Raw genomic sequence first — 14,681 nt, forward strand, 5'->3', positions numbered from 1 at the left:
ATAGTTGGAAATCGAAAAATATGGGAAATATAAAGCTAGAGAAGTTTTAATGTAATTGTACAAAAGAACATTTATGATTTATGGGGCGATACATATGTTTGTTTTGCTACTTAGCAGTGGCGATTTTCCAAGGATATTGGCTAAATTTCGCCAATATTTGGCCACATCGAGCGTCATTTACACAGCCGGAACCTTATCTAAATCTTATCCGATTCTATGGAAAGTCTGGAGATATATTCAAACCCAGTTTCGACCAAACACTAAAAAGTTTTTCAGCGGTGGATTATCCCACCTCAGTAATGCTGGTGACATTTCTGAGGGTTTCAAATCTTCTCTAAGTGGTTTCACTGCAATGTGGAACGCCGTTGGGACTCAGCTATAAAAAGAGGTCCCTTGTCATTGAGCTTGACATAGAATCTAGAATTTAGATAAAATTCGACACAATTAGATAGAATTTTAAATCTTTTTTTCTGTGTAAAATAAAATCAGTTGCAGTAGAATCAATTTTCTTCCATATTCAAATCTTAACAAAAAATTGAACATGCACAATGCTAATATCTTAATTCTACTATCAGTGCAAAATTTGAAGTAAATCCAAATGAAAATTTGGCCTCCAAATATATCAGCAATTTTTCTATACATTATTATAATACCTTTATATATGTAACAAAGATTTTTCACTATTTTTTTCGTAGTGTATTTTTGGTTTTTCTTTCGTTTTGCATTGGGTATAGACCATTATTTTAAAAATTGCGCACATAGTTTTTACCTTGAAATCTGAAAGCTGTATCTACCTTTGCAAACTCCATATTAAATCCCAAAGTGCTTCTGACATTTGTTCCATTATTTCTTCTTTTTGTATTTCTTATTCCCATGAAAGCAAAGCCATAATACAATTACTTTCTACATCATGGCTATAAGAGAGTCGATTTAATCCCAGCACGCTTTCTTAACGCAAAAAAAATTCCACAATTTTAACCTTTTTGCTTCCAACTCGCCAGAGTAAGGTTGTTCAAAAAAACCACAATAACAAAATTGTCGCACATCTATTGAAACAAAAAAAAACTTATCTACCTAGCAGTTTCATATTCTATGGCTTGCAAGCAAAAAAACCGAACATTTATTGTTACTTTACGTGCTGAGTGGAAGCCAATGGCAAAGACTAAACACTTGTTCGTGCTTTTATCTTGGGCAATATTAATGACACCAAAAATGTCGCACTGAATAGAAAGAAACGCTAAAAAGAAGCAAATAGGAATCATTTAAAAATCAGCCGAGACGGAGCCCATACAGCATTACAACATGGATTTCAATCGAAAAATATCTATAATTATATTTATAAGTTAGGGAATAGGTTCATTGTGTTCGAAAGACAAATGCATGAAGTGGCTACCAACCGGCTAAATGCAACCAGTCCCATGACCAGTATAAAACTCCAACTTCTTGGAAATAGGGGTCAATTGGCACCAAAAAAAAACATCACAGGCTTGGGTAGGCATAGTGACAGCCTCTTTATATGAGGCTCACTTGGAATATTCAGCCCATTGCTGAATAGGCAAGTCCAAACGGCTTTTTACAATCCGGTGAAACCAGAAAGAAAAAACAAAGTAAACATGAATGAAACTAAGGTTCTAAATTCCAAAAGGAAATATTGACACTATACCAGCAAACTGTTTAGCAATAGAAGTAATTGGACATAAAGGAGCATCTGTGCTTATATTGCCCACGTATGATGTAGGGTACAAAAACCGTCACCTTATATAGATAACTAATCAGTGGGGGGTTGGGGGATGGGTGGTTGACTGGCTCTACTCTATTTTATGTTATGTTATGTGACAACAACTAAATTGGTTACACTCTGTGCTGTGACAATTATACACAATCATTGTAGGAATAACCCACTAATTCCACTACTATTACACACTTGTATATCTTCGGGAGATCTTAATATAGAAACACATTTATTCATGTTTAGATGGCAAATTTGCTCTTGTGGTTCTTGGCTATCGGAAAATCCAATCCAAGACAAAATACCTAACCCAGAACCATCTCAACTCCAATAGAAACTGATATAAATCTTTAAACGTACACACACATATACGCATAGCCAAAAATGTCTTTTAATGGAAAATGAATGTAATTATCCAAGGATTGGTTTGTATGTATGTGCGAAATTCAAATTTAGTGATGGTTATCTTTGAAACACATTGAGTAAGGTATGGCAAAAGTTTGCCGTAAATTAATATACATAGTTGGAAAATTTTGACAAAATTTTCTCTAGAAATAAAATTTTGACAACATTTTCTATAAAAAATAAAATTTTGATAAAATTCTATAGAAATAAAATTTTGACAAAATTTCCTCTACAAATAAAATTTGGACAAAATTTCATCTAGAAATAACATTTTGACAAAATTTTCTATAGAAATAAAATTTTGACAAAATTTTCTATAGAAATAAAATTTTGACAAAATTTTCTATAGAAATAAAATTTTGACAAAATTTTCTATAGAAATAAAATTTTGACAAAATTTTCTATAGAAATAAAATTTTGACAAAATTTTCTATAGAAATAAAATTTTGACAAAATTTTCTATAGAAATAAAATTTTGACAAAATTTTCTATAGAAATAAAATTTTGACAAAATTTTCTATAGAAATAAAATTATGACAAAATTTTCTATAACATAGAAATTACATTTTGACAATGTTTTCTATAAAATTAAAATTTTGATAGATTATTTTTGGGTCGAGTGGCAACCATGATTATGAACCGATATGACCCATTTTTGTGTGATTGGGGATCGGCTATATATAAGTATAGACCGATATGGACCAATTTTGGCATGGTTATTAGCGGCCTTATACTAACACCACGTTGCAAATTTCAACCGGATCGGATGAATTTTGCTCCTCCAAGAGGCTCCGGAGATCAAATGTGGGAAACTGTTTATATGGGGGCTATATATAATTATGGACCGATATGGACCAATTCTTGCGTTTTTGTTAGAGACCACATTCTTACACCATATTCCAAATTCCAACCGGATCGGATGAATTTTGCTCCTCTAATAGGCTCCGGAAGACAAATCTGGGGATCGATTTATATGGGGACTATATAATTATGAACCGATATGGACCAATTCTTGCGTTTTTGTTAGAGACCACATTCTTACACCATATTCCAAATTCCAACCGGATCGGATGAATTTTGCTCCTCTAATAGGCTCCGGAAGACAAATCTGGAGACTATATAATTATGAACCGATATGGACCAATTCTTGCATGTTTGTTAGAGACCATATACTAACACCACGTACCAAATTTCAACCGGATCGGATGAATTTTGCTCCTCTAAGAGGCTCCGGAGGTCAAATCTGGGATCGGCTTATATGGGGGCTATACATAATTATGGACCGATATGGACCAATTTTGGCATGGTTGTTAGAGACCATATACTAACACCATGTACCAAATTTCAGCCGGATCTGATGAAATTTGGTTCTCTTAGAGGCTCCGCAAGCCAAATCGGGGGATCGGTTTATATGGGGGCTATATATAATTATGGACCGATATGGACCAATTTTGGCATGGTTGTTAGAGACAATATACTAACACAACGTACCAAATTTCAATCGGATGACTTTTGCTCCTCTAAGAGGCTCCGGAGGTCAAATCTGGGGATCGGTTGTTAGAGACAATATACTAACACCACGTACCAAATTTCAATCGGATCGGATGAAATTTGCTTCTCTTTGAGGCTCCGCAAGCCAAATCTGGGGATCGGTTTATATGAGGGCTATATATAATTATGGACCGACGTGGACCAATTTTTGCAGGGTTTTTAGAGACCCTATGCCAACACTATGTACCAAATTTCAGCCGGATTCGATGAAATATGCTTCTGTTAGAGGCTCCGCATGCCAAATTTGGGGGTCCGTTTATATGGGGGCTATACGTAAAAGTGGAACGATATGGCCCATTTGCACTACCATCCGACCTAAATCAATAACAACTACTTGTGCCAAGTTTCAAGTCGATAGCTTGTTTCGGATCGGATTCGATGCATTCAGCCGGATTCGATGAAATATGCTTCTGTTAGAGGCTCCGCAAGCCAAATTTGGGGGTCCGTTTATATGGGGGCTATACGTAAAAGTGGAACGATATGGCCCATTTGCACTACCATCCGACCTACATCAATAACAACTACTTGTGCCAAGTTTCAAGTCGATAGCTTGTTTCGTTCGGAAGTTAGCTTGATTTCAACAGACGGACGGACGGACATGCTCAGATCGACTCAGAATTTCACCACGACCCAGAATATATATACTTTATGGGGTCTTAGAGCAATATTTCGATGTGTTACAAACGGAATGACAAAGTTAATATACCCCCATCCTATGGTGGAGGGTATAAAACTTTGACAACATTTTTTTATAGAAATAAAATTTTGACACTATTTTCTCTTGACATACAATTTTGACAAAATTTTCTATAGAAATAAAATTTTGACAAAATTCTCTATAGAAATAAAATTTTGCAAAATTTTCTATAGAAATAAAATTTTGACAAAATTTTCTATAGAAATAAAATTTTGACAAAATTTTCTATAGAAATAAAATTTTGACAAAACATTCTATAGGAATAAAATTTAGGCAAAATTTTCTATAGAAATAAAATTTGTGAAAAAATTTTCTATAGAAATAAAATTTTGATAAAAATTTCTATGGAAGTAAAATTTTGACAAAATTTTCTATAGAAATAAAATTTTTACAAAATTTTCCATAGAAATAAAATTTTGACAAAATTTTCTATAGAAATAAAATTTTGACAAAATTTTCTATAGAAATAAAATTTTGACAAAATTTTCTATGGCAATAAAATTTTGACAAAATTTCCGATAGAAATAAAATTTTGACAAAATTTCCGATAGAAATAAAATTTTGTATAGAACTAAAAATTGCAATAGAAATAATATATAAATTCCAATAGAATAATATATATAAATTTCGTGTAGAAAAGAAAATGTTCTACAGAAATGAATATTTAACAAATTTTTCTGTAAAAATAAAATGTTGACAAAATTTTCTATAATATATCTTTAAATTTGTTTAATATTAATTTTCGTTATAGGTCATACTTCAAAGTCTCCCTTTAAGTAGAATTAGATAACAGCCCGATTGGATGTTTGATTGAAAAGTTTCCAATGGTCTCACCAGCTGATGCAAGAAATGTTTTCCTATTTCGCATATTTTTGGCCCACAACGATGGATCTTGAATAATGAATATGTTCACATTTCGAAAGTTAGAAGACCAAGTCGGTTCAGCTTCAGGCCCTTATACAACAAAAATAAAATTCAAATTATTGGTAGTGTACTAATTTTTCGAAATTATTTCACAATATCGAACCATTTGCCATGATAACACTCCTCGCAATAATTTTCCGAACTGCCGTCGAAATATGTCATCACAATAACATTTCAAATCGAATACACATCTGTGGACATGTGCTCCACACACATGCTAAAGCTGACATCGAGGATACATGAACTTAGCCATAAAAGGAGAATTCAATTTACATGTGCAAATAAATTAATATGTGGTTTAGTCTCAATAACAATTGATTGGATCTTGTACTTGGAATAAAAAAGTGGGAAAAACGACTTTGTAATCTCAAATTCGACAGATCGAATTTCGATATTTTTGAAAATCGACTTTTGATGGTGGCATTGTATTGCAAAAGGAAATATACGGTTTAACCCCAGCTCAACAATGTTAAAAAGTCGATTTGTCGAAATGTTAAGAAAGTCGAAAAGTGTGAAAATGTGAGTTTTTAAAGTTTTAAGAAAGTTGAAAGATCAAAAAGTCGAAAATTCGTAAAGTCGACTTTACCAAATTTGGAAAAATTTAAAAACTCGATAAAATTTAAAAAAGGAGACTTTTCGGACTTTTGATTTTTTTTAAAGTCCGAAAAGTCTCATTTTTTAAAATTTTAAAAAGGACGAATAGTCGAAAAGTCCACATTTCAAAATATGGAAAAAGTAAAAAGACCAAAAATTCGACGTTTCCAGCGAAACCTGTCAATGTTAGACACTCTGAATAGCGGATACCTCTCAAACGTAAAATTACCCTCTCAGAAGTAGACACCTCCCAAATGTGGACAATAAAGGCGACCGTGGATATCCATTTCTGACAAATAATAAAGTCGATATTTCCTAATTTAAAAAAAAGTCGAATGATCGAAAAGTCAACTTTTGCCCATATGAAGAAAGTCGAGAGGATCAAAATTCGGATTTTTTTCATATTGAACAAGTCGAAAAATCGTCTTTTTCTAATTTTGAAAAAATCTTATATTCCAAAGGTAGATTTTTTCAAATTAAAAAAAAAGTCAAAAGGTTTCAAATTTTAAAAACGACGAATAGTCGAAAAGTCAACTTTTCCTATAATGGAAAAAAGTCGAGAAACTTGAAACGGTGAGTTTGTTAAGTATTAAGAAAGTGGAAAGGTCAGGAATGCTTAAAGTCGACTTTTTTAAATTTGGAAAACTCGATAAGTCGACTTTTTCAAATATTGAAATACTTCCACAAAACTTAGGGGAGCCGAATTTGCTCGTAATGGTTTCAGATTTAAATATAAATGGGAATAAATACTCTAGCTCTCAATCGATATAAATGACTTTTAATGGTAACGAAAATACATAACTTTCTATAGAATGGGGCAGTGTATAATATAATCAGCCCAGCCCGGCTGCGATGGTTATAGTTTTTGCTATGCAAAATCCAGGTTCATTTTGCTTCGTCCGAACCCTTTGAAATTTGTGCATATGCCCTCTAACTGCCATGCAAAACTTAGTCACGATGGTAACGAAAATACATAACTTTCTATAGAATGGGGCAGTGTATAATATAATCAGCCCAGCCCGGCTGCGATGGTTATAGTTTTTGCTATGCAAAATCCAGGTTCATTTTGCTTCGTCCGAACCCTTTGAAATTTGTGCATATGCCCTCTAACTGCCATGCAAAACTTAGTCCATAATGGTCCATTATTATATATTCAGCCTGACCGAACTTTCGGACGATTGCCATATCTAACTAGAATTGGATATTTTAACACGGACTGTCACCGAAAGTCCAATTTTTGATAATTAAATTGTAAGGGTCGATGTTGAATGTGAACCACACCTAAACGCCAAGTTTTTTCCCGAATTTTATTTGACATTTCTCTATTTCAGACTTACTCAATTTGAACCATGGATACACAATCCAACAACGTGTTAAATAGGTCCAAGAAATGGCAACAGTGGATGATCAATCTTCGAAGAAAATAATCTGCAATGATGAGGCACATTTTCACCTCAGTGGATTCGTCAATAAACAGAATTGCCGCATTTGGGCGAATAAGAATCCAAGAGTGATTGTCGAAAAACCAATGCACGCACAAAGAGTGACGGTTTGGTGCGGTTTATGGGCTGGCGGCATCATCGGGCCGTATTTTTTCCAAAATGAGGCCGGTCAGGCAGTTACTGTGAATGGTGTTCGCTATCGTGAGATGATAACGAACTTTTTATGGCCCGAATTGGAAGATATAGATGTGGACGTTATGTGGTTTCAGCAGGACGGTGCCACTTGCCACACAGCTAACGAAACAATGGCTCTTTTGCGCAACAAATTCAATGGCCGTGTTATCTCACGTAATGGCGATGTCAATTGGCCGCCAAGATCATGTGATTTGACACCGTTGGACTTTTTTCTTTGGGGTTATTTGAAAGAAAAGGTGTACGTCGATAAGCCAGCAACAATTCAAGAGCTAAAGGATGAGATAATTTGGTACATTAATGGCATCGAACCTCCATTATGCTTCAGCGCCATCGAAAATTTGGATCATCGGATGAAGGTGTGCCACCGAGGTCGCGGCGCCCATTTGGCCGATATTTTTATCCATACATAATTGAGTAATACCAATATATCATAATAAAATAAAATTACAATAATTTCCTAAATAGTTTGTGTTTTATTCAAAATCAACATCGGCCCTTGAAATTTTAACCACCCTTTATTTCCACAAATCCAACCTCGCCAATATTTTACGCCAACTTTTTAATATTTTGTGCATAGAGTAGACGGAACATTTTTCTTACAGAAGCTAAATTTGCTCGTAACACTTTCAGAATTTAATATAATTGGGAATATAAATCTATAGGTATAGCTGATAGTAACATAGATTTGAACGGATGGTAACTGGTCTAACCGTGCAGTGTATAATATAGCCGGCCAAGCCCGGTTTTAATCTTCCTTTAATTTGTTTTAATTTGCTTTGCATAATTTTATTCAATTTTTTGTTCTTATGATTCCAATAATATTTTATGAGTTTTGCTACAATCAGTTTTAAGAGGTCAAAATCACTAGCATATTTTCATCCTAGTTATGCCAAGATGCCGTACAAGTATTAATGAAGCCAGGTATATTTTTGCAAATATAGCACCATCCTTTAAATTGTAACTTTGATAAATTTCCTTTTTAAAAAGTACTGCGATTGTTACTGTGGCACCTATCATCGATCATTATTGTTTTTGCTATGTGAAATCCTTGGATATTTCAATCTGTTTGAAATTTGGTGTACGATGTTAGTATATTCCCTATAATTACCATGTAAAAATTCGTCCATATAGATCCATAATTATGAATTCAGACTGACCGAAATTTCGGCCGACTCAATGTGGTTTCTATGTGTGTTTTAAAACTAGCTCGGACGGTTTATCTCGGGGTGTGTCTAACCCAACCTCTAGTCCAATGGCATCCACAATAATTTATGCAGGTAACATAACAAGAAAATACGAAAAAAACACTAACGTCGATACGCACATTGCTATAGGGAGGAAGATGTTACCTCTAGCGCCCTTCCAGCCATGGTAATAGAAACCCAAACAATCAATTTTACCAAATTTTTGTGATCTTCTGAACGAAAGCCTCGTACCACAATGTTACTATAATATCCTTACATTTTCTAAAATAGGGTTTCTACTTCTTATTATTTATCGTGTCTACAGCTGATCCCATACAAAATGTATCCTCCGATTATGCAGTTAATTAAATTACGTATATGTATATATCTAAGCCAAAATGTTGACCTCTTCCATTTGTCATCTCACCTAATGTGTGCTTGTTTATCTAACACTGTCACCTACCTGCATATATCGCCTCAATTATAACATCCTCCAAATGACGAACATTATCAATTTCCAATTCTTCCAATAACATTTCGTATGGTATACACTTATTTTGTATGGCTAGCGAAACAATGGTCAAATGTTGCAATTTCTTTTGCATAGCGGCTGTCAGTTCCAAATACTCCTCAGGATTCTGACGGTATTGTTTATATGTGCCATAGGCAAAGAGATTCAATGTATTGAAATACTTTACATTAGGACCATCTTTGAGCTACAATTAAACATACATATGAAGAATGAATAAGTCATGAAAAAATCCTTACAGAAATCTAACTTACTTCTTGTATATTGGGCATTACCAAGAGTTCACCAAAGACATAAATACCCGGTGCCTCAAGAACATGCTTTATCAATTCTAAAATAGCAGCCCCATGTACGGTCTTAGCTAATAAGCAAAATTGTTGCAATTGTTTACTAGAGTTATCCGTAATTGGCATGGGTTCATCATTGCCCATCATAATGTCTTGTTGAGTCATTTTATAAAGTTCTTTTAAACCTTCGATTTGTTTAGATTGTCGTCACAGCACAAAATCGCAAATTTACCGAAATGGTTAATAAACAATGTTTCTCAAAGTCACCTAGAATATAACGAACGGCGTTAGTAATTCGAGTAGTCAATGACAGTGATGCCAATGTAGCTAATTTATAGTCAGTGATGGCAGTTCTTGAATGGCAAAAATCGCCTAAAATCTATTGTAATATCACACACATACAATATATTCACAAAATATATTCCAGTCATTCAAAATCAAATCTGTGTATTGGGAAACCTTTAAAGCTTTATAAATATTATGTACCTTTGTTACTAACATATAAAAAATAATCGTAGTTTATAAAAAATAACTAAGAATAAAATATAGTAGTTCAAAGAGAATGTTTTTAACCCAATAAACACAAGCATTGGAGAAATGCTTATATTCAATACGGTTTCAAACGTTTTTTCAACGAATTACCTTAAAATTAAATTTGAGAAATTGTTGAGAAAATCGCGTTCTCAACAAAAAACAGACATTACCCTCAACAGTAGAATTCAACACGTTAGCAACAATTTCTCAACATATTAGCAACAACTTTACAAAATAAATTTCATTTTAATGCTTCAAACCTATTGGAAAATTTTTTGAAGGCAATCAATTTGCAAGGCCATCTGAATTAATATTGAATATGGGATTCACTATCAAATTGATATGGTGTTAGGAAAAGTACATATTCGATAAATTAAATACTTAAACCGTATCTACATCGAAGAATCTGCCCAATAAACACAGGATGAGCGTTTTTCAAATGCAACAACTTTTCAGTTTGAGGGTAAATATAATTTTCAACATAAATTCAACATGACTTGAAATAGCTCATCTTCAATACATCTTCAAATTGTTTGCGAATTACTTCCAATTTGCCAAAATGTTGACGAAATCTTTGAAAAGGTGTTGAAGATAATTTGAGAAAACTTTGACAAAACACTACCCTAAAATGCAACGAAAAAACCATGTGGTTTTCAATACTTATTTGTGCAACGAAGTTCGTGGTCAATTGCAAGAAATAAAAAAATGGAAAATTTTAGACAAATAACCAAATAGTTTATAAAAATAGGTAAGTGAAAATAAAAAATGAAATAAAACTTTAAGGAAGTCACGAAATGTATATCTCTTTGCAGAAAACTGAAATTATGGATTCTACGTTCTTGAAAACATTAAAAAGCTGGCCGATGAAACAATTGTGGACAATTAACTGGAACTGCTTCAAATAGTTTATAATAATTAGTACGTCAATATGAAAAATTAAATCAACACTTTAGAGAAGTCACTAAATTTAAATCTCTTTGCAGAAAACTAAAATCTTTGGATGCTACATTCTTACAAACATTAAGAAGCTGACCAATGAAAAATGAGTGGCTTATCGACAAGAAAAAGTTTCCAGACAAGAAAAAGTTTCCAGAAACATTACAAGTGCAAGCTATTAAAATTGTTAAAAGCAACAAATTGTTGAAATCAACAACTTCTGGATGTAAATGTGCATCACATCGTCAGTTTAATTCATATGCTATTATCAGTTTAAAATGGATATTTTGTGAATTCCTTCTGCTGGAAATCAATTCTAACACGCGGTCCAGTACGTTCCTAATTTCAAATTGCCCGCATGTTAATAAATGTTAATGCTGTTTTATGACACCAAAAGGAAGGAAATCGAATTATCAATGCAAAAGTGTTTACTAATAATGTTTAAGATATTTAAAGTTTTGTTATTTGTTTTTTTTTTGTTCTTATTTGTTGATATGTTTAATAAGATTATTATTTATCAATTGGTATTGTAGTGTATTATGTAGTGTAGTGTATTATTATATATTTTATTTTGATGAAAATTAATAAATTATACAAAATTCATAGAATTTTGGCTTTGACTTTCAATTTGAAGTGGGGATATCATTCATACAAATTTAGGTTGAAAAGTATTTGCAACGATGTTAATTTGAATTTGACTCGCATCGAAAATTGTTTGACAAATTATTGAGTAGCGATGCATTTCAAGTTGAGGATAATACTTGAGATATTATTGCTAATGTGTTGAATTTCACTGTTGAGGGTAATGTCTGTTTTTTGTTGAGAACGCGATTTTCTCAACAATTTCTCAACTTGAATATTACCCTAATCCTTTGAAAAAATGTTTGAAAAATTGTTGAAATTTAGCATTTTTCAAACGTTTGTGTTTATTGGGTGTATATCACTTTGTACTTAATTCTCTGGGAACAGTAAAAAATTTTACATAGTATTTTGATTTTTTTATAATTAATACTAAAGAAATTAATTTCTAGACAAATTTTATCGGGAACTTTATTATCGACTCGAAAACAGGATGGGGTTATACTAAATTTTTCATTCCATTTGTAATGCGCTTTACAGACTATCAGTTATTCCGGACGGAATGTCGGTGTTTGTAAAGAATCTTACAGTGTGTCGGATCGATACGACTTGTCGGTGATGGCTAAATAATCGGTAAATGTGTTATCGATTCCATAAACATACAGCAGTATCGATTATGCCTTCGGACTTAACTTATAATGTGCACAATATATGAGATATGTTCGACACGAGCACTGTCGTCCGGAATAACTGATAGTCTGTAAAGCGCATAACACATAGAAATAATGGTCTCAGGCCACATAAAGTACATCTATGTTCTGGGTCGTGGTGGAATTTTGAGTCGATCTAGCCGTGTCCGTCCGTCCATCTGTTGAAATCACATTATCTTCTGAACAACAGAAGTTATTGACTTGAAACTTGGCACAAGTAGTGGTTATTGATGTAGGAGAGATGGTATTTCAAATGGGCCATATCGAACCACTTTTAGTTATATAAGCCGATTTCCGGAATCTCTTGTGGAAGAACAAATGTCATCCGATCCGGTTGAAATTTGGTACATGATGAAAAAACCAAAATGAATCCGTTCAATGTATGTTATTCCAAAACCACAGCTTTATATTTTTTATGCATATTTCAATGTCATTTAATTCATTTTGTCATGGATGCATCGACAAATTTCACAATATATTTTTCACAAGACAAAATAAATTTGTCTACAATAAATATGGAAATATTCCGGAGTATATGGATATTTGAAGTGAATCTATTTCTTATTTCAATTAAAAGTGTTTTTGTGAATTTAAAACTAAAAATTAAAAAAAGCACCAAATGAAAAGGTTTTTTTTAAGGCCAGTATGCACCTCTAGCGAAATTTTCGGTAGCAACAATTTATTTAAGTCTACAACAAAACGAAAACAGGGCTGTGTTGTTACGTATCTCATATATCGGCACTAAGGCGGTGTCCGGCAGCTCATGACAACCTCTCAGAGGGTTCCAACCCTTCACCTTAGCCCACGAGACCGAACACTAAAAAAAAGGTAACTTTGACGAAACAAATCTCACAAAAAAAAACGATCATTATACACATAACACACTGCCTGACGGTGGGAGCTTGGTCTTATGCTCCCTCACCTTGCCCTCCCTGCCATGATCCTTGTTATCCAGCTCATTATTTTTACCAAGGACCCCATTATCCACACACTCACCTTACATGCCTATTCCACTCAGATTACCTCCTCATAGTAACAACACTAGCACATCATAATTTCAATATCGTAAAACATTACAAACATTTTTTTTATTTGGTCATGATTAAAAAAAATAATACCTCTAACACATAAATCACCTTAAATACTATATTTGTCTTCCTTAACCTAGATATTACAAAATCTACACTTGAACAACTAACACCAATTTTTATTACTAAAGTGAGCCCTTGGCTCAGATTTGCCTATGTTTAAGATTCTAGACGTATTTTGATTTATCAGCCCTTTAACGGCTCGCAAAAGTTGTTTTACTTAAAATTTCCTAACTAAAAGAGCTCTCTTAATTAAGTTTGTGGGATTTTACACATTCACTGATCCCAAAAGATGAATTAGACAAAATTCAAAAAAACTGTCTAGACGCTCGTGCGACAAATCCTACGCTCACGAATCTCTCCCTATTGGCATTAATTATCCTTACAATAAACACAACACTAATTTATAATTTTTCCTAACATTTAATAACAAAAAAAAAAAAATACTACACTAATCTTAGCCTAATCAGTAAATATTATTTTTTTTTTCGTTTGTTTTAATTTCTTATTTGTTTCGAATATAGTTTTTTTGGTTTTTAGATTTTGTAGTGCATTTAGTTTTATATAATGTGATTAATCGTTTTAAGCGTATTTTCTCTTTTTTTTTATATCGTTTAGTTATTTGTTATGTTTGAGAAATTTCCAAAAAAACATATTTAAAAAGATATCGCCAGCAAGTAATAGCCTTTCTTTCTTTTCCTTTCAGACGGGATGCTGGGGGATGTTCAAACTTTTTCCCGATGAACTTCAAAAGTCTAGGGCGTCCACTACCCTCGATTTATATTGTAAGTAAATTAATCTAGTTTTACCTTACTTTCCAATGGTAATATTAGAAATCTTTCGTTTTTAACTTTTCAGATTGAGACTCCGTGGATTACGACTGCACCCTCGCTGAACACCATGGGTAGCCCAGTCCAGAAACCAAGCACCGTCGGGAAAATACAACGCCACCCGCTATTTGAACAGCTACTAAATCTCGCTTTTTGCTCCGTGCTGTCGCGGATTCCGGCTGACCGTTTCCTTGTGTGGCCGTTCTATTAACAAAAATTAAACAAAGACAACATAACTACACTACGTCCACCATCATATTCTATCACAATCTGTTGACGCACTCACTTTTTCAAAATGTACGACACAAATCACACAATAAACCACAATTAATATTGTCCTATAAAGATTTCAGTTTAAATGTCTCCACCATTCACTTGGTGAACACTTTTTCTTTTTTTTAGGTTGGTATATGAAAGATTTTAACTTTTTGTAGCTTCAAACTTTCCGCTAAATCTCACTGGCGATA

The 14,681-nt window shown here is 33.2% G+C and overlaps 2 protein-coding genes and 1 long non-coding RNA gene across 4 annotated transcripts in view; 2 read left to right on the forward strand and 1 right to left on the reverse strand.

The window, feature by feature from the left end:
- Nucleotides 1–9,795, reverse strand: part of CSN7 (COP9 signalosome subunit 7) — a 165,692-nt gene extending 155,897 nt beyond the window's left edge. Inside the window, exons 1-2 of the mRNA XM_075310315.1 lie at nucleotides 9,505–9,795; nucleotides 9,185–9,437 (exon numbers count right to left, since the gene is read on the reverse strand). Coding sequence (XP_075166430.1) covers nucleotides 9,185–9,437; nucleotides 9,505–9,702 — 451 coding nt within the window. The 5' untranslated portion in view covers nucleotides 9,703–9,795. The remainder of the gene's footprint in view (nucleotides 1–9,184; nucleotides 9,438–9,504) is intronic.
- Nucleotides 9,796–10,479: 684 nt separating this feature from the next.
- LOC142240409 (uncharacterized) lies at nucleotides 10,480–11,615 on the forward strand. Of its 2 annotated transcripts, XR_012723268.1 has the most exons (4): nucleotides 10,480–10,534; nucleotides 10,654–10,819; nucleotides 10,884–10,989; nucleotides 11,055–11,615. It is a non-coding gene; the product is annotated as an uncharacterized LOC142240409 (long non-coding RNA). The 2 variants fall into 2 exon arrangements; XR_012723267.1 differs by lacking the exon at nucleotides 10,480–10,534 and having other exon boundaries at nucleotides 10,563–10,819.
- A 1,403-nt stretch (nucleotides 11,616–13,018) lies between these two features.
- LOC142238930 (uncharacterized) lies at nucleotides 13,019–14,674 on the forward strand. Its single transcript, XM_075310663.1, has 3 exons — nucleotides 13,019–13,124; nucleotides 14,091–14,169; nucleotides 14,243–14,674. Exons 1-3 carry the CDS (start codon nucleotides 13,060–13,062, stop codon nucleotides 14,423–14,425), a joined length of 327 nt encoding a protein of 108 aa, XP_075166778.1. The 5' UTR covers nucleotides 13,019–13,059; the 3' UTR covers nucleotides 14,426–14,674.
- Nucleotides 14,675–14,681: the final 7 nt, after the last annotated feature.

This window comes from Haematobia irritans, chromosome 5 (genome assembly GCF_050003625.1).
Source record: "Haematobia irritans isolate KBUSLIRL chromosome 5, ASM5000362v1, whole genome shotgun sequence".
NCBI classification, from domain to species: domain Eukaryota; kingdom Metazoa; phylum Arthropoda; class Insecta; order Diptera; family Muscidae; genus Haematobia; species Haematobia irritans.

What these genes read in the sequence shown, in the direction of transcription:
- LOC142238930 (XM_075310663.1), top strand. Translation starts at nt 13,060, where the DNA reads ATGACAACCTCTCAGAGGGTTCCAACCCTTCACCTTAGCCCACGAGAC. An exon ending in GACCGAACACTAAAAAAAAG is followed by an intron (nt 13,125 to 14,090) that starts GTAACTTTGACG and finishes TTTTCCTTTCAG; the next exon opens with ACGGGATGCTGGGGGATGTT. An exon ending in CACTACCCTCGATTTATATT is followed by an intron (nt 14,170 to 14,242) that starts GTAAGTAAATTA and finishes TTAACTTTTCAG; the next exon opens with ATTGAGACTCCGTGGATTAC.